A 20341-nucleotide genomic window follows, 5' to 3' on the forward strand; every position below is an offset into this window, starting at 1 on the left:
ATAGTACAAAATGACCAATTGGAGTTTTCTGATTGTAGAATCAATTAACTTGTGTAGTTTTAAAAGGGTGAAACATTCATTTTAATGCAATTATCTTTTATTTTTTTCATTTGAGCATTTTTCTGTTAAAATATTTATAGATTTGCTGAATGAACCTACTTGCTGAAATGTCAGGATATTTTCCATTTGTGTTATGTAAAAAACATCTTTTTTTTTTTTTTTTAATAAAATGAAAATGTGTTTGGATATATGTTTTTAAAGAGTATCTTAGTAATTTTTCTCAAAGTGCGTGTGAGTGATTATCAAACTATAATGGTATATAAACCTACAATGTTATATACACATAGATGTATAATAAAACATTTCTACAATGTATAGACTTAAATTTTCAAGAAACATTTGAAAACGTATTTTTAGTATATGCACCTTTTTAACTATAATTTTTAATCCACTTTGTATCCTTTTTATGACGTTGCCCCTGTTTTTAGATTGAATTGTTTGACTTTACCAAGTATTTTGTGCAGCGCTTTAGAAACAAAATGTACTTATTTCAAGCCTATTTGAATTAGACAATGTAACTTCATTTGATATGTATGTATATATAAAATATGTGTATATATATATAATGTGTATATATATGTTAGGTCAGGAAAAAGGGCTTCACGGTGGTAGAGGGGTTAGTGTGTCTGGCTCACAATACGAAGGTCCTGAGTAGTCAGGGTTCAATCCCGGGCTCGGGATCTTTCTGTGTGGAGTTTGCATGTTCTCCCCGTGAACGCGTGGGTTCCCTCTGGGTACTCCGGCTTCCTGCGGCTTCCTCCCACCTCCAAAAACATGCACCTGGGGATAGGTTGATTGGCAACACTAAATGGTCCTAGTGTGTGAATGTTGTCTGTGTTGGCCCTGCGATGAGGTGGCAACTTGTCCAGGGTGTACCTTGCCTTCCGCCTAGTTGTAGCTGAGATAGGCACCAGCGACCCCAAAGGGAATAAGCAATAGGAAATGGATGGATGGAAGGTCAGGAATAAAAACACAGAAGCTATTTCATCCCTACAAGCCTGTTTAGCAGGTTTCTCTGCTCTTCAAGGGATTTTATAAATACAATTCAGGGAATTTTATTTTATTTACAAAATCCACTGAAGTGCAGAGAAACCTGCAAAACAGGCTTGTAGGGAAGAAATAGCCTTTGTGTTTTTTCCTGACCTAATGTTTATTCCGCTTTACTCTGGTATTGAGCACTGTAAAACTGATAAACCCCAGTAACCGAGCTCAACTATAGATATATGTATATATATATATATATATATATATATATATATATATATAATATACTGTAAATTGTATATAGTCAATGGATACATTTGTAACTCTGCTTTTGAATATTACAATAGTTGTCTTTCTGGAAAGTAAAATACTCATGACACATTTTGGTGATTTGTATTAATTAAAAGTAATACAATTGAGTTTATGTATTTTAAAAAAAAAATCAAACATAAAAGTATTAGTTTTAAGTGAGCCATGTTTGATCCATTTTTATCAAACCGTCGGTGCCAAAACAACAGTCGGCTCTCACTTTTCATTTCACACGCACACGCGCGCACACACGCCCTCCCTTTCTCCGGCCCGCCCTGCATCTTCCATACGACCATCCTCATCCTCACACTCATACACACACACACACACACGGATGTCCTCCTCTCGGATACACACAAACACGTCGTAGCCATTTTTTTTTTTTTTTTTTTTTTGCTGTTGATAAAAACGAACGATGCCATCATTTGACACGCTGTGTTGAAGAAAACGCTGGATTAACAATAACAACAAAAAAGGTGAGTTTCTATTTACTTCTACACGTTTCTGCATGGTTGTGTTTTGCATAAACAATCAATTATGCTGTAATGAAAAAAAGAAAAGCAATGTGGCGACTGCTGTTTTTGCTTTATCGCATTGGAGGCTAAGCTAATTAGTGAGGATTGTTCCTTTGTCCCATTGTCCCTCCTCCTTATTATTGCTTTATTGTAATGTCCACCACAAGCCTGTCAAGAGTGTGTACACAACCTTGTGTACCCATCTTGTGTACACACCTGCCCTCTGCTTTTATCACATGCACTGTGTGTGTGTTTGTTTATCATCATTTGTCACCATGGCGATGCCAGCAAGGATGTTCAATTTGACCAGCATCCATTTAATTCCGCCCCCTCTGCTCCTTAGGTGCACAAGCAAAGCATTGTGGGTGTGTTTTTTTTTAATTTTATTTTCATTTGGAGCTGTGATCCTTCATGGACACCAACATGATGCCTGCGTCGTCTCCATCTGTTTGGGCCGGAGAGGAGCGACCGTCCCTGCTGGATCAGGAAGACCCAGGGCATAGCCAAGCCTCCACCGCCACGCCGTGCCCTCCCCTTGCAGTGGGGGAGCAGCTCCTCTGTGGCGTCAACCTCTCCAAAGACGAGCTGGTCATTGTCATCAACGAGAAACTGAAGAGCAGTAAGTATCTTTTTGGAATCATTTATAGAGATTTAGATAGAACTTTGCGGATTCCAAGGGCGTGTGCCCTCAGGGAAAGAAGGTTCCAGTAGCAGCAACATCATATAGGGCAGTGGTCCTCAGAGCTCAGAAAACACTCCAAGTTCCACAATAATGACCAATATCCAAATAGAATAGAATAGAATAGAATAGAATGGAATAGAAAGTACTTTATTGATCCCGGGGGGAAATTCAGCACCACAGTTCACTCACAATAAACAATAATAATAATAAATAATATATGACATATATTAGATATATAATATATGAATAATATAAATATATTCTACATTTAAGTGCAGTCAAGGAACATATGCATTACAGTACAGTACAAATAAAGTAGTGTTGTAGGCCCAAGTATTCATTAAAAACAGGGCAGATGTTTTATTCAACAAATATGTTGCCCCTTGTAACATAACACACAGGTGCACAAAAAAAAAAGATCAATTAGAATAATACATAATGTTGGATATAGAGAACATACAAACCCTTTATTTATTGAATCAAATATTCTGAAATTCCACAATGTAGTGAATTTGCAAACAGCTAAAATGATACTCAAAGCAAACTGTAATCTGCTACCCAATAATATACAACAATTCTCCTCAACAAAAGAGGAGAAATATAATCTTGGAGAAAAATGTAATTTAAAATATTTGTATGCACGTACAATACTTAAGACCTTCAGTGTATGTGGAATTAAATTATGGAATGGATAAAACTGTCAGAGTTGCCACTGACAGTTTGTTTGTGTTTTAGTTTCTCCTCTGTGTGTTTAGTATTTCCTGTCCTTAATTCCTGTCTAGTGCTCTTATTTTGGTTCAGCTTCTGTTTGTCTCCCTGTGTCCTGTTCTCACTCAGCTGCGGCTGATTGGCATCTGGTCACACCTGATGTCAATCGGCCAGCTCCTATTTTACCTGCTTTGTTCCTCCAGTCAGGGCTGGATCATTGTATTGTCATTTGTATTGTCGTTGCCGCATGTCGCTCTTGTCGTGTCGTTTTGATTTCAGCTATTACCTGTCGTGCTACATCTTGTCCTGGTCGTCGTAGCGGTAAGCTGTTTTTGTTAGCCACAGCTATTTCCAGTTTTTCTGTTTGTTATCCTCTAGCTTCCATGCTAAAGTTCCTTTTTGTTTCTTGTTAGCTTCTATGCCAAAGGTCTTTTGTTTTGTTTTTATCCGCCCACGTGCGCGCTTTTGGTTTGAACCCTTTGTTTGGTTTTGTCTTAGTATTTATATTGAAATCATGTTTGCTCACTCCATGCCTGCCTCCATCTCTGCATCTTGGGGTTCGTCACCAAATAACTCTAACAAAAGCAAAGAAATCAAACAATGTACTAATATGATCCACTCCAAGAAACTCTTCAAACTTAAAGAAGAACCATGATAAACATTCTGAATCCATCCATTCATTTTCAAAATAATCTTACTAATCTCCCCATATGAAATACATATAATTGGTGAATATGTAATTCACCAACTATTACATATTTATTTGTATCGTTATTACTTATGGAGTATATTGTGAATACATTGAGAACAGGAAGTGAATACATTTTTTTTTGCAACTGCTAAAAAAGGAAAAGGGGTAGGATTAAATAAACTCTCCTTTTTGAACATGTTGAAAAGAGAAACTGGAAATTGTGATGTATCATGTTGTATACATGCATGTTTGAACAGTAACACTGTTTTTGAATAAAGGAAAATAAAACACTGTACTTAATACAAATCAAACATTTGGCATAACACTAGATAGAGCTGGCATACCAGAGTTTGAAAATCAATGTTATCGAGTGTACAGTAATAGCAGCACTGAATCATCACATAATAAATTAAACAAAATATTTACGTTTACATTAAAATGTAAATACCTGCTCAGTGGCCTTGTGGGTAGGTAGGTCGTGAGTCCAAACCAAGTCATACCAAAGTCTATAAAAGTGGGACCCATGGCACTCAGCATCAAGGGTTGGAATTGGGGGTTAAATCACCAAAACAATTCCCGAGTGCGGCCATTGCTGCTGCTCACTGCTCCCCTCACCTCCCAGGGGGTGGAACAAGGGGATGGTTCAAATGCAGAGGGAAATTTCACCACACCTAGTGTGTGTGTGAGACTATCAGTGGTACTTTAATTTTTAACTTTAAACAACATACAGTATAGTGCAACGGCACGACACAGCGATCATGTGATATCGCCCCCCAAAAAACATGCACTACCACCAATATGTGATTTTGCGGTATCTAAAGGGAAAAGCAGGAATGGAGCGGGTCACAAACATGACAATATATTGGAATTGCAAGTTCCAGTATGGATACTGTTACGCTGATACCATCCAACATTTGCATATAATGACTGTCCATCCATCCATTTTCTACCGCTTGTCCCTTTCGGGGTCAGAGGGGGTGCTGGGGTGCTGGAGCCTATCTCCACTGCACATGGGCGGAAGGTGGGGTACACCCTGATCAAGTCGCCACCTCATCACAGGGCCAACACAGATTGTTACTTTTCAATATGTTGTGTGTTGTGTTTTGAATACATGCTTATTGGCACCATTAAAAAAAATCGCAAACAATATTGCACAGTATCACAATAGAGCAATTACACAATATTCTGGAAAAAAAAAAGAATATAAATGCATCCAATGAAGAGAAAATATGCATATTTTTTCTATTATCCTACAAACGTTTGTACTGTACATAAGTTATCAAAGAGAGTTACACTTTGTGTTCAAAGTCATAAGTATTTGTTTATTTGTTAAATGTGCAAGAAGACTGCTTCTAATGAGAAACTTGTGATACAATATCATCCCCAATGATAATATTGAGATTACGCGATACAGTGGGGCAAAAAAGTATTTAGTCAGCCACCGATTGTGCAAGTTCTCCCACTTAAAATGATGACAGAGGTCTGTAATTTTCATCATAGGTACACTTCAACTGTGAGAGACAGAATGTGAAAAAAAACCCAGGAATTCACATTGTAGGAATTTTAAAGAGTTTATTTGTAAATTATGGTGGAAAATAAGTATTTGGTCAACCATTCAAAGCTCTCACTGATGGAAGGAGGTTCTGGCTCAAAACCTCACGATACATGGCCCCATTCATTCTTTCCTTAACACGGATCAATCGTCCTGTCACCTTAGCAGAAAAACAGCCCCAAAGCGTGATGTTTCCACCCCCATGCTTCACAGTAGGTTTGGTGTTCTTGGGATGCAACTCAGTATTCTTCTTCTTCCAAACACGACGAGTTGAGTTTATACCAAAAAGTTCTATTTTGGTTTCATCTGACCACATGAAATTCTCTCAATCCTCTGCTGTATCATCCATGTATCCATTTTGGTATAAACTCAACAACCGTGTTACTGTTCAAACTGCGTGTAATGTGATAAGGGGCAAAATGTTTAATATGTTTGTTGAATAAAACATCTGCCCTGTTTTTAATGAACACGTAGGCCTACTACGCTACTGTATTTTAATGGCGGTACCTGGAAAGCCAAGTGTTTTTTGAGGTGGTACTTGGTGAAAAAAGTTTGAGAACCAAAGAGATGTTATCTTAAAAGCAGGACGGTCTTATATTTTTGTCTTTAGCGAGTGTCTTTCTTATATTCATGTTGGGTTTATATTTTCGTTCCTTAAAGAATATTTGTCTTGTATTCAGGGTTGTCTAATATATTTTTTAAATGGCAAAGACATGCACCTGGGGATAGGTTAATTGGCAACACTAAATTGGCCCTAGTGTGTGAATGTGAGTGTGAATGTTGTCTGTCTATCTGTGTTGGCCCTGCGATGAGGTGGCAACTTGTCCAGGGTGCACCCCGCCTTTTGCCCGAATGCAGCTGAGATAGGCTCCAGCACCCCCCGTGAACCCAAAAGGGACAAGCGGTAGAAAATAGATGGATGGATGTTTGTAATATATTAAGTGTGGGGTTATGTTTTTTTCCTGAAAGAATATTTGGCTTATATTCAGGTTTGTGTAACATTTTTTCTTAAAAATTTGTGTGTTTTACAAACTCCGTCTCCATATGAGTTGGGAAATTGTGTTAGATGTAAATACAAACGGAATACAATGATTTGCAAATCCTTTTCAACTCATATTCAATTGAATGCACTACAAAGACAAGATATTTGATGTACAAACTCATAAACTTTATATTTTTTTGCAAATAATGATTAACATAAAATTTCATGGCTGCCACACGTGCCAAAGTAGTTGGGAAAGGACATGTTCACCACTGTGTTACATCACCTTTTCTTTTAACAACACTCAATAAATTTTGGGAACTGAGGAGACACATTTTTGAAGCTTTTCAGGTGAAATTCTTTCCCATTCCTGCTTGATGTATAGCTTAAGTTGCTCAACCATCCGGGGTCTCTGTTGTCGTAATTTAGGCTTCAAAATTTTCAATGGGAGACAGGTTTGGACTACAGGCAGGCCAGTCTAGTACCCACACTCTTTTACTATGAAGCCACGCTGTTGTAACACGTAGTGTCGCATTGTCTTGCTGAAATAAGCTGGGACGTCCATGATAACGTTTCTTGGATGACAACACATGTTGCTCCAAAACCTGTATGTACATTTCAGCATTAATGGTGTCTTCGCAGATGTGTAAGTTATCCATGCCTTGGGCACAAATACACCCCCATACCATCCCAGATGCTGGCTTTTTAACTTTGCGCCTATCACAATCCGGATGGTTATATTCCTCTTTGTTCCAGAGGACACAAATCTCCACAGTTTCCAAAAACAATTTGAAATGTAGACTCGTAAGGCCACAGAACACTTTTCCACTTTGCATCAGTCCATCTTAGATGATCATGGGCCCAGAGAAGCCGGCGGCGTTTCTGGATGTTGTTGATGAATGGCTTTGGCTTTGCATAGTAGTTTTAACTTGCACTTACAGATGTAGCGACAAACTGTAGTTACTGACAGTGGTTTTGTGAAGTGTTCCTGAGCCCATGTGGTGATATCCTTTACACACGGATGTCGCAATTTGATACAGTACCGCCTGAGGGAATGCAAGTCTGTCATATCATCGCTTATGTTCAGTGATTTCTCCAGATTCTCTGAACCTTTTGATGGTATTACGGACCGTAGATGGTGAAATTCCTAAACTCCGTTGAGAAAAGTTGTTCTTAAACTGTTTGACAATTTGCTCACACATCTGCTCACAAAGTGGTGACCTTCGCCCCGTCCTTGTTTGTGAATGACTGAGCATTTCACGGAAGCTGTTTTTATACCCAATCATGGCACCCACCTGTTCCCAATTAGCCTGCACACCTGTGGGATGTTCCAAATAAGTGTATGATGAGAATTCCTCAACTTTATCAGTATTTATTGCCACCTTTCCCAACTTCTTTTGTCACGTGTTGCTGGCATCAAATTCTAAAGGTAATGATTATTTGCAAAAAAAAAAAAATGTTTATCAGTTTGAACATCAAATATGTTGTCTTTGTAGCATATTCAACTGAATATGGGTTGAAAATGATTTGCAAATCATTGTATTCCGTTTATATTTACATCTAACACAATTTCCCAAGTCAGATGGAAACAGGGTTTGTATATTCATGGTGGATTATAGTCACACAGTGTTTAAGTACATAACCAATGTACATGTCATCCTTTTAAGGTAACGGCGTCCACGCCTCCAACAGCACCTCCTCCCCCGTCATCTCGTCGCCGCCCAGACGGCAGCACTCCATCTCCTACCCCCATCACGCCAAGACCAGGAAGGGCAGCAGGGCGAGCTCCATCGGCTACACCGCCTTCTCCCCCAGGCCCTCGCTGTCGCGCCACTCCAGCATCGCCACCAACCCCCCCTTGGACCGCACCAAGGTGAAGGACTACCTCCTGCTCTCCGTGCTGGCCTGCTTCTGCCCCGTGTGGCCCATCAACATTGTGGGATTCGTCTACTCCATCATGGTGAGAAGGCTCGTCATCATATGGGGTACGTAGTGGTCGTCTCTGACACGCCCGCCTCTCTCTCTCTCTCTCTCTCTCTCTCTCTCTCTCTCTCTCTCTTTCTCTCTCTGCAGTCTAAAAACAGTCTGGAGCAGGGCAACCTGGACGGCGCCGTGCGTCTGGGCCGTGTGGCTAAGATGCTGTCCGTGGTGTCCCTGGTGGGCGGAACCATCATTATCATCGCCTGCATTGTCAACCTAGCCAGTGAGTGTCCCAAATCTGACCTTTAACCTTTATGTTCCCCTCCTGTCTATCCCTTTTCTTCACCTGAGAACTTTTAATATCTATGAACACCTGCCACCCTCCAAAAATGGTTTATTCCACATTCTACTGTGATCACTCTTCTACTACGATCATTTCATTTTCAACCTAATCTGCCATTTTTGTCCTTTTTTGCACAAACCGACCTCCTGCTGTAAATACATGCATGCCTCGTGTGTGTGTGTGTTGTGTTGTGTTGTGTCTTTCTGTCCTTGTATCATGTTACCTATGATGTATGTTATTGTACCTGGATAATAAAGGCATTATCATAACACTCAGTGATGAGCTCACTTATAAAATAGAACGCACGCAGACCTCCGCCAAGGTCAAATAATTCTAATTAGACTTACCGTAGAACATATTTTATTGATCCACAAGGGAAATTGTCCACACAGTAGCTCGGTTACAAAGGATGGAAAGGATAATGCAGCTATAAAGTAGACTAAAAATGTATCGGAGTAGCAATATAAGATATAACATATATGTAATATTTATACTGCTATATTATATTATATTTTGATTAGAGATGTCCGATAATGGCTTTTTTGCCGATATTCCGATATTGTCCAACTCTTAATTAACGATTCCGATATCAACCGATACCGATATATACAGTCGTGGAATTAACACATTTTTATGCCTAATTGAGTTGTGATGCCCCGCTGGATGCATTAAACAATGTAACAAGGTTTTCCAAACTAAATTAACTCAAGTCATGGAAAAAAATGCCAACATGGTACAAAGTGCATTTTTTTTTTAACAGGCTTCAAAACAGTAGCTTGGAATTTGGGACATACTCTCCTTGAGAGAACGTGGAGATTGAGGTGGGCGGGGTGTAAGGGGTAGCGGGGGGTGGGGGGGGTATATATATTGTAGCGTCTCAGAACAGTTAGTGCTGCAAGGGATTCAGGGTATTTGTTCTGTTGTGTTTGTTTTAAATTTTTAATTTTCCTGAAGGAACTCTCCCGAAGGAATCAATAAAGTGCTATCTTTGTTGTGTTACGGTGCGGATGTTCTGACGATATGTGTTTGTCATTGTTGTTTGGTGTGGGTTCACAGTGTGGCGCATATTTGTAACAGTGTTAAAGTTGTTTATACGGCCACCCTCAGTGTGACCTGTATGGCTGTTGATTAAGTATGCATTGCATTCACTTGTGTGTGTAAAAAAACGTAGGTATTTTGTGATTGGACCGGCACGCAAAGGCAGCGCCTTTAAGGTTTATTGGCGCTCTGTACTTCACCCTATGTCCCTGTACCACTACGTTCAGTGGCGTTCTAAAAAGTCTTAAATATTACTTTTTGAAACCGATACCGATAATTTCCGAACCGATACTAATAATTTCCGATATTACATTTTAGAACTTTTATCGGCCGATAATATTGGACATCTCTAATTTTGATATAACATATACAATATACCGTATTTCCTTGAATAGCCGCCGGGCATGTAATATGCACCTGCCTTGAACTACTGCCGGGTCAAACTCGCTCCCCAAATTTATTAGCGCATGCTTACTTTTACCGCCGGGTCAAACTCTTGATGTCACAAGTGACGCTTACCCTGTCGTCATTTTCAAAATGGTGGAGGAGTTTTATTTTGCTTTTACTATGTGTAAACCAGGGGTCTTGTTCCACAGCCATACAGATCACACTGGTGGTTGGGATATAAAACAACTTCAACACTCTTACTAATATGCGCCACACTCTGTGAATCCACACCAAACAAGAATAACAAATACATTACGGGAGAACATCGGCTCTGTAACACATTATAAACACAACATAAGAATTACCCAGAATGCCATGCATCCATGACTCTTTACAGAGCCGATGTTCTCCAGAAATGTGTTTATTTGGTGTGGGTTCACAGAGTGTGGCGCATATTAGTAAGAGTGTTAAAGTTGTTTATATCACAACCTTCAGTGTAAACGGTATGGCTGTTGACCAAGTATGCATCGCAATCTCGTATGAGAAGCAGCGAAATACATGCGTCCGGCACTTGCACTTGCATGGCTTAATCTTTGAGACAAGCATATGCTACTGGCAGGATCAACCAGGGCGGTATAGCTCGGTTGGTAGAGCAGCCGTGCCAGCAACTTGAGGGTTGCAGGTTCGACTCCCGCTTCTGCCATCCTAGTCACTGCCGTTGTGTCCTTGGGCAAGACACTTTACCCACCTGCTCCCAGTGCCACTCACACTGGTTTAAATGTAACTTAGATATTGGGTTTCACTATGTAAAGCGCTTTGAGTCACTAGAGAAAAGCGCTATATAAATATAATTCACACTTCACACACAGCATGGTGTAAAGGTGGGCGCAATGATACGTTGTAGAGCAGTAGTCCGCAGAATAATTATTTATTAATTTTTTTTTTTATCACACTTATTTTTTTATTGCATGACATTGGTAAGCGCAGGGGTGAGAAGAGGTTTTAAAACTATTCGCGCCAGCTTACTTTTACTGCATGTCTTGAATAAGCGCAGGAGTGAGAAGAGGTTTTAAATCAATTAGCGCCCCGGCGGCTATTTAACGAAATACGGTATAACAAATCCCAATTACCATGTACAATATTACAGTATATGTAAGAGCTGCAGCAAGAAAAAAGGGCGGTATAAAATAAAGAGTACATCCAGCAGTAAATTGCATATTGAGGACAACCACTTCATGTTATTAGGGTCCATGGATTAATCACCAACAAAATATGCTGAATTTATATTTGTAAGTACAACACAGCACGGCGGTACAGGGGTGAGTGCATGTGCCTCCCAATACAAACGTCCAGAGTTCAATCCCGGGCTCTGAATCTTTCTGTGTGGAGTGTGCATGTTCTCCCCGTGACTGCGTGGGTTCTCTCCGGGTACTCCGGCTTCCTCCCAACTCCAAAAACATTCACCTGGGGATAGGTTGATTGGCAACACTAAATTGGTGTAAAATGTGAGTGTGAATGTTGTCTGTCTATATGTGTTGGCTCTGTGATGAGGTGGCGACTTGGGGCGGTATAGCTCGGTTGGTAGAGTGGCCGTGCCAGCAACTTGAGGGTTGCAGGTTCGATTCCCGCTTCCGCCATCCTAGTCACTGCCGTTGTGTCCTTGGGCAAGGCACTTTACCCACGTGCTCCCAGTGCCACCCACACTGGTTTAAATGTAATTAGATATTGGGTTTCACTATGTAAAGCGCTTTGAGTCACTAGAGAAAAGCGCTATATAAATATAATTCACACACTTCACTACCCCGCCTTCCACCCAAATGCAGTTGAGATAGGCTCAAGCACCCCCTGCAACCCTGAAAGGGACATGCAGTAGAAAATGGTGTAAAATGGATAGTACAACACAAACTGATTTAATGCAGTTATCTGTAACGATAAAGCAATTGTGTAGTAATGGAGGGATATTTTTGTTCATTCAATAACAGGTTGTGCTTTTGAAAAAGATGTGTTGTGTTCATGTGAATAGAGTAGTACTTCAACATGCACGCTTAATTGGTTCCGTGACGGAGCTCTTAACTCAAAACACTTGTATCTCGACTCAACATTGAAATGGATCGAAGTCAATTGCATCGGACCACATTTTTGTTATGTGAAATACCTTTTAAAAAGAAAAATGTACTTTTACATATGAAATAGTATATGAAACAATACAATAGAGTATACCATGAACAATTACAGTAGTTTTATGAAATAATGTAATCATAATGTACAGCATTTACATTGGGGAGCGGACTTCTACGGTACCAACTTCCAGCTGCTTTTCCGTCAAACACTCTATCAGCAGCTTTGTCATATTTTCATAGATACATATTTGCCATTTAGATATTATTTTAACATTCTTGGGTGGCGTTAGACTCATTCTGCTTCAGTATGGTGCATACTAGCAGTGATATGCTCCAAATCGACTACACCATGGGTGTCAAAGTCTGGCCCGCGGGCCAAATTTGGCCCGCCCTGTAATTTCATTTGGCCCTTGAGGCAATATGAAATTAACATTAGAGCTGGCCCTCCGGTATTATACAGCGGCGGCGCCGCTGTAACACCACATTCACTGCTAATACTCATACATGCCAACCCTCCCGATTTTCCCGAACTCCCAAATTTCAGTGCCCCTCCTGAAAATCTCCCGGGGTAACCATTCTCCCGTATTTCTCCCCATTTCCACCCAAACGACAATATTGGGGGCGTGCCTTGATGGCACTGCCTTTAGCGTCCTCTACAACCTGTCGTCTCGTCCTCTTTTTATACATAGAAATAGCGTGCCAACCCAGTCACATAATATATGCGGCTTTTACACACACACGCACACAAGGGAATGCAATGCATACTTGTTCAACAGCCATACAGGTCACACTGAGGGTGGCCATATGAACAACTTTAACAATCTTACACATATGCACCACACTGTGAACCCACACCAAACAAGAATAACAAACACATTTCGGGAGAACATCCGCACCGTAACACAACATAAACACAACAGAACAAATACCCAGAAGCCCTTGCAGCACTAACTCTTCTGGGACGCTACAATATACCCCCACCCCACACGCCCCCGCCCCCCAAGCAATAATTAACGTTTTACTCATGCACTTTCTCTTGCTACTTAAAGGCTTGAATGTTTGATTCATTCATTATTGTTATTTTATTTGCAAATGTATTATTATTAGCCTGTGGAAAAAGTTTATTTTGATATTTACCTCAGAGGGCTGCAAATAGAAAAGAGGCATTCAATTTTTATTTAAATTTTATTTGATATGCCATTGATATTTTTTGATTATTATTATTATTATTTTTATTTAAAATTAGATTTTACATGTCACTATAAAGTTATATAAGCCCTGCTTGTTCAATATTCAATGCAAAACTTATTTGGGTCCCTATTAAAAGGTTAATTAGTTCAACCTTGGCCCATTGGCTTTGTTCAGTTTTAAATTTTGGCCCACTCTGTATTTGAGTTTGACACCCCTGGACTACACGCTCGATCATGTTTTTAATGATTTATTTATTTAATTCAAATAATATAATCCACTTCTTCTCAGCACTATCCTTCACACTCACTTTCTTCCTTCCCATGGTTTGAAAAACATGATGTCGCTCTTTAGCTATGAGCTAATACTAGCTATTAAGACCAGATGTTTTGTTTGGACATTTGCTACACCAACTAATGGCTTGTAAGTCCATTTTTTGCTTGCAACTTAAAGCATAACAATTACGTTGAGGTACCACCGTACCTGCTAAATACAATTTTAAATGTGTAACACTCTGCTGGGAATCACTCACGCTACAATATTATTGCAATATATTAGCCATGATAATCCCAAGACAACAATTAATGTGATTGATGATACATGCTGATAACGATGTAACAGAAGGCAAAAATGTGACCAACATCATTCCGTCCCCAACCAACACTAAATGACCAGGTTTCTAATACGATATGTGGTAACCCGTTATTATTAACCCGTGATACAATATTAGTGCAATATTTTCCAGCTTTATTTTTGCTAACAGATGCACAATTCCGTAATCCTGACTAATTCATTTTTTCCTGCCAGAAAGACACTACCAGCTGCAGTCAATCAAAATTCAAACATATTCCAGGAGCTTTAAAACTAAATATGTACATGACTCACTGTAGTATTGACAGTATTGATACCTGATATTGATATTGTACTGTAAGTGATTACTACTGTCAGTGCAATTGGAAAATATTCACAGGGCTTCACTTTTTCCATATTTTGTTATGTTACTTACAGCCTTATTCCACCTTATTTTTGGGGTGGCGTAATTCGGTTTCAATATAATATAATATAATATAATATAATATAAAATAATATAACATAACATAAAATAACATAAAATAACATAACATAACATAACATAACATAACATATAGCCCTGTGATGAGGTAGCGACTTGTCCAGGGTGTAATCCGCCTTCCGTCTGATTGTAGCTGAGATAGGCTCTAGCGCCCCCCGCGACCTTGAAGGGAATAAGCGGTAGAAAATGGATGGATGGAATATAATATAATATAATGTAATATAATATAATATAATTTAATGTATATTTTCTGCTGAATCTACTCTCTATTTTAATCTGCCCTTTTTTAAAATGTGTATTTTTTTTTTTTTTTTTGCTGCGGTTGTTACATATACTGTGATATTGTACATGGTAATTGGGATTTGTTATATATTGTTTATATTATATAAAAATATAATAATATATCAATATATATTATATACTGTATACATAATGTGTAAATATTAAATATACAGTATGTTATATTTTATATTGCTCCTATGGTACATTTTTTGTCCACCTGCATTATCCTTTCCATCTTTTGTTTGTCTTAGTCTTAAAGGTTCAAGGTTCGATTCCCTGCTGTTGTTTCTGGGGGCAAAATACTTTATCCACGCGCTCCCAGTGACACCCACACTGGTTTAAATGTAACTTCAAGATGTAGATAATGGGTTTCACTATATAAAGGGCTTTGAGTCACTAGAGAAAAGCGCTATATAAATATAATTAAATTCACTTTGTGGAGAATGCATATATGTTTAAGTGTTCTTTTTGCATCTATAGTCATGTTTAAAGCAACTAACATTTTCCCATGTGTACACTTTGTGTTTTTTCCTTATGTTCGTTAGTAAACTGTGTTTCACCTTGAAGACCCCAGAATGTCTACTGGTAGTATAATGTACTCCCTTTTTGTGGAGAAAGCCTTATCTGTTAGAACAAAAAACGGAGACTTTTTTCATTTGAGTTTAGACCGCTTCTTGATGCTGCTATTATCGCATTGTGAGGGCTGGTCTCCTAAAGTTTTAGTAAAACTTGGCCAAGTACTATTCTGTCTCGGTGGTTCTTCTTACATAACATATCGGTCGTGCAAAATAATTTGGGATTGACCAGTGTGTTTTATTCCCTGAGAGGAAGACTGGTCGAACACAACACATTCCAAAATGGAATAAATGCATATGTTTCCTCAAAATTCTAGACACAACATCCAATAATGACAATGTGGAAAGGTTTTTTTTTTTTGTTTGTTTTTGGGCAAATTTGTAAAAAATTAAATAAATCACATGTACATAAGTATTTACAGCCTTTAGTGAGTAGGGACAGGTAACACATGCTAAGTTTGTTGAAATTAAAATTGTTTTAACTGTGTTTATTGATTAGATAATAATGAATTAAAAACATACTTCAAATTATCCCACATTTATACATTTAATTTCTATGGAAGCAAACTGAATTAGTTTTTATTGATTAAATAATGATGAATTTTGAAAATACTTCAAATTATTCCACATTTATCCATTTTATTTCTAGGGAAGCAAATGGCACCGATACAGAATGCTACTTAAGTGTTGCGCAACAGCTTTCCAACTAATAATGCTTCCTTTTCCTTTTTTTTTTTTTAGTCAATGTGAAAACCTGAGTTTTCATGCCAGGATGAAACGGAATGATAAGGGCAGCTGCATCCTGTCCGGCCCTCACCTGCACCGCCTGTCTTTATACCACCTAGCTGTTACCTTGGATGTGTGACTAACATAAAAACAACAGCAACCAAACACAGCCACTGATATTTATATTCTTCGAATCTTACAGAAGTACCTTTTTTTCGCTAATCGAAGACATTATGCAAAAAGTGCTGCTGAGTCACAAGGGAGGGATAGGAAATAGAAAGGTGAAGGAGGATTGGTGGACTTTTTGGACATGGACTCAAGACGAGGAGGAGAAACCTTTTACACTGCATTTAACACACACGGAAAGACTTTTCCCTCCTCCTCTTCATCCTTTGAGAAGAAACGATCGCTGTCACCTTGTTGAGACTGCCGCTCTCCCTGCCCGAGGATAAAGAGAGGCTTAATGCTAAAAACGGATTACAGGAGAGGAAATATGTGCCAAAATATATCCCAAGTCTCAATTGTTGTTGCAGGGTAAGAACATGCCAGAACGTTCCCAAAGTGTCATTGCAGCACTGTGAGCCGTCGTACAGGAGGGAAACTGTAGCAACAGGACGCAACATTAGGTACACCCATTGCAAGATGTATCATGTTTATTATTATTATCATTATTAAGTGACACAAGGCTAAACACGTTGTTACATGATGTCTTTGAATAGGGCAAGTGTACCTAATGTTATGGCTTGAACCTTCAAAATTTGTCGGTCACAGGTACATGTTTTTGATGTGTTGTGTGGGTGTGTGTGTGTGTGTGTGTGTGTGTTCTTGTATTTCTACCCTTCTTGAGATATCAACAATGAAAAGTATCTTCAATATGAATCAATACCATTAATTGATTAACGTGGACCCCGCTTTAAACAAATTGAACAACTTATTGGGGTGTTACCATTTAGTGGTCAATTGTACGGAATATGTACTAAACTGTGCAATCTACAAGTTTCAATCAATCAATCAAAAACCAGTGAACAAGTTAGAACATCAATCATGGTCCCAATACGAAAAACAATTGCATCTAATAGAGAAAGGGACAAGTGGTAGAAAAATGGCTGGATGGACGGTTTTTAAACATGCTCTGCCTCTGGTCAACATATGAAATAACAAGTGTGTGTAAAAAATGGAAGTGCTCCCCCTCTGGCCAACATATGTAATGACAAGTTTGTGTAAGAAATTGAAATGCGCCCCCTTTAGCCAAAAGTTATATATGTTAAAAAAAAAAAGAAGTTCTTACTTAATTGTGAGTTTTGTTGAGTAAAATTACGACTCTTTTCATAAAATTTCCAAAATGTTTAGCTTTTCTTGTAAAACTGCAACTGTTATTGAGTAACCTTTCAAGTTTTATCATAATATTGCACAAATGTTCAGTTTTTCTTGTGAAATGTTGACTTCCTTTGAGTAAAATTACGACTTTTATTGTAAAACTGCCAACATTTTAAGTTTTTCTTGTGAAATTGTGACCTTTTTCTTGTGGAATTCCAACTCATTTTTCACAACAAGCTTTTTTTTATATTTGTATAGTATGTATGTATTACTAATGTTGTAAATACAACTCTTTGTATGTCTAGAAAGGGTGGTCCTAAAGAGGTAGTACATTAGTCGGTGGTCTCAAGAAGGTAACAAATACAAGACTGTGTGTGTGTGTGTGTGTGTGTGTGTGTGTGTGTGTGTGTGTGTGTGTGTGTGTGTGTGTTGTATATCTAACCTTCTTGAGACAACCACAAGGAAAAGTACCTTCCATATGAGGACCAGTGAACAAATTAGGACATCAATCATGGTCCCAATACGGAAAACCATTGCATGTAATAGAGAAAGGGACAAGTGGTGGAAAAATGGATGGATGGACGGTTTTTAAAATTGCTCCGCCTCTGGTCAACATATGAAATAACAAGTCTGTGTAAACATTTGAAGTGCTCCCCCTCAGGCCAACATATTTAATGACAAGTTTGTGTAAGAAATTGAAATGCGCCCCCTTTGGCCAAAATTTATTTAAAAAAAAAAAGAAAAAGTTCTTATAAAATTGTGAGTTTTTTAGAGTAAAATTACGACTTTTTTCATAAAATTTCCAAAGTTTTGAGCTTTTCTTGTAAACCTGTGACTGTTATTGAGTAATCTTCCAACTTTTACCATAATATTGCACAAATGTTCAGTTTTTCTTGTGAAATATTGACTTCTGTTGAGTAAAATTATGACTTTTATTGTAAAACTGCCAAAATTTTAAGTTTTTCTTGTGAAATTGTGACCTTTTTCTTGTGGAATTCCAATTCATTTTTCACAACAAGCTTTTTTATATTTGCATAGTATGTATGTATCATTAATGTTGTAAATACAACTCTTTGTATGTCTAGAAAGGGTGGTCCTAAAGAGGTAGTAGTACATTAGTCGGTGGTCTCAAGAAGGTAACAAATACAAGACTGTGTGTGTGTGTGTGTGTGTGTGTGTGTGTGTGTGTGTGTGTGTGTGTGTGTGTTTGCCGGCTTTTGCTCTTTTTGTGGTCCTGTTTCAGTCTTTTACAATAATATAGGGTTTGATTATCAAAGTTGCCAATCAAATTTCCTGATGTGCTCCCAAACAACCGCATGGAAGAGTGTTCATGCCAGGAGCCGGCCCTGGCTATAAAGTGAAAGTTGTGGCCTGCATTTTAATGCTGCTGCTCGGTGACAAGGTAGTGCTTTTTATTAATTAAAAACAAAACAAGATGAATTTTACTGTACATGGCCCCACAGTGAGTGTGTGTGCCGGGGATTCTGTTAACCAAACTTGCACTTGCTCTGCTGTGAATTTCTACACTGCTCCCGTTTGCCCTCTCTGTGATCTTTACCTGTGATTCGCACTGTGATCCCCAAACAGGCTCCTGTTTTGAAAATGAACATGGCTACTTTTCTTCTAATGTATATTTCAACTAGTAATCATGAGTTGATGTACTGTAGTCTGCTGATATAATCCTCAATAGTGTAGTCATACTTGAGTTATATAGTTGACCAGTAGTAGACACACAGGCCTTCCTATTAGCACCAGGCTACTATTATTATGATTATTATGATTCTTTGTGATGACTGGCATGCTATGGGGTTTTAATTCATGTATGAACCATGAGTCAGCACTTTGGATATTATACTTCTGCAGTACATTTATAATAAAGACACAACGCATGCAGTGTGGTTTTTGTTGTCGCTGTAAAAATATGCTTTTTGTGCGCATATTTTCACAGAGCATTTTATTCTTCCGTTTTATTTAAAGACACAACGTGCAATACTTGGCTCCCACCCACAAAGGCGCTGTGGATTCTGTCTCAATCTTTTTGAATTGTGATTAATCGCAGTAAATTAGCTGCAATTGAAATGAACTTATACCCCAATATTTGAACAAAAACACAGTTTTATCATCCATATTATTTATTATTACGAATATACACCATCTTTTTTCTTGGACTTAGACAAACTTTTATTGATCCACAGGGGAAATTTTAATGTAAAAAATGTATTACAAATCGAAATGTTTTACTTGCTCATTTATTTGCTTGAAACATGTTAACAGTTTTATCTGAAGTCTTTTGGACGTCTTTTCAGGTACTTATTCGCGGTTAAGGTACAGTGGGGCAAAAAAGTATTTAGTCAGCCACCGATTGTGCAAGTTCTCCCACTTAAAATGATGACAGAGGTCTGTAATTTTCATCATAGGTACACTTCAACTGTGAGAGACAGAATGTGAAAAAAAATCCAGGAATTCACATTTTAGGAATTTTAAAGAATTTATTTGTAAATTATGGTGGAAAATAAGGGTTTGGTCAACCATTCAAAGCTCTCACTGATGGAAGGAGATTTTGGCTCAAAATCTCACGATACATGGCCCCGATCATTTTTTCCTTAACACGGATCAATCGTCCTGTCCCCCTTAGCAGAAACACAGCCCCAAAGCATGATGTTTTAAACCCCCATGCTTCACAGTAAGTATAGTGTTCTTGGGATGCAACTCAGTATTCTTCTTCCTCCAAACACGACGAGTTGAGTTTTTACCAAAATGGATACATGGATGATACAGCAGAGGATTGGGAGATTGTCATGTGGTCAGATGAAACCAAAATATAACTTTTTGGTATGAACTCAACTCGTCGTGTTTGGAGGAAGAAGAATACTGAGTTGCATCCCAAGAA

The 20341-nt window shown here is 38.4% G+C and overlaps 1 protein-coding gene across 1 annotated transcript; it reads left to right on the forward strand.

The window, feature by feature from the left end:
• Positions 1-1751: 1751 nt before the first annotated feature.
• On the forward strand, positions 1752-19341 carry LOC133558228 (trafficking regulator of GLUT4 1-like). Its single transcript, XM_061909450.1, has 5 exons — positions 1752-1829; positions 2212-2487; positions 8151-8443; positions 8557-8686; positions 16150-19341. Exons 2-5 carry the CDS (start codon positions 2280-2282, stop codon positions 16164-16166), a joined length of 648 nt encoding a protein of 215 aa, XP_061765434.1. The 5' UTR covers positions 1752-1829; positions 2212-2279; the 3' UTR covers positions 16167-19341.
• The last annotated feature ends 1000 nt before the right edge of the window (positions 19342-20341 follow it).

Source organism: Nerophis ophidion, linkage group LG08 (genome assembly GCF_033978795.1).
Source record: "Nerophis ophidion isolate RoL-2023_Sa linkage group LG08, RoL_Noph_v1.0, whole genome shotgun sequence".
Taxonomy (NCBI): Eukaryota; Metazoa; Chordata; class Actinopteri; order Syngnathiformes; family Syngnathidae; genus Nerophis; species Nerophis ophidion.

Coding starts and splice junctions, on each gene's coding strand:
- LOC133558228 (XM_061909450.1), top strand. CDS start 2,280: ATGGACACCAACATGATGCCTGCGTCGTCTCCATCTGTTTGGGCCGGA. Junction 2,488..8,150: donor CAACGAGAAACTGAAGAGCA/GTAAGTATCTTT, acceptor CATCCTTTTAAG/GTAACGGCGTCCACGCCTCC. Junction 8,444..8,556: donor GATTCGTCTACTCCATCATG/GTGAGAAGGCTC, acceptor CTCTCTCTGCAG/TCTAAAAACAGTCTGGAGCA.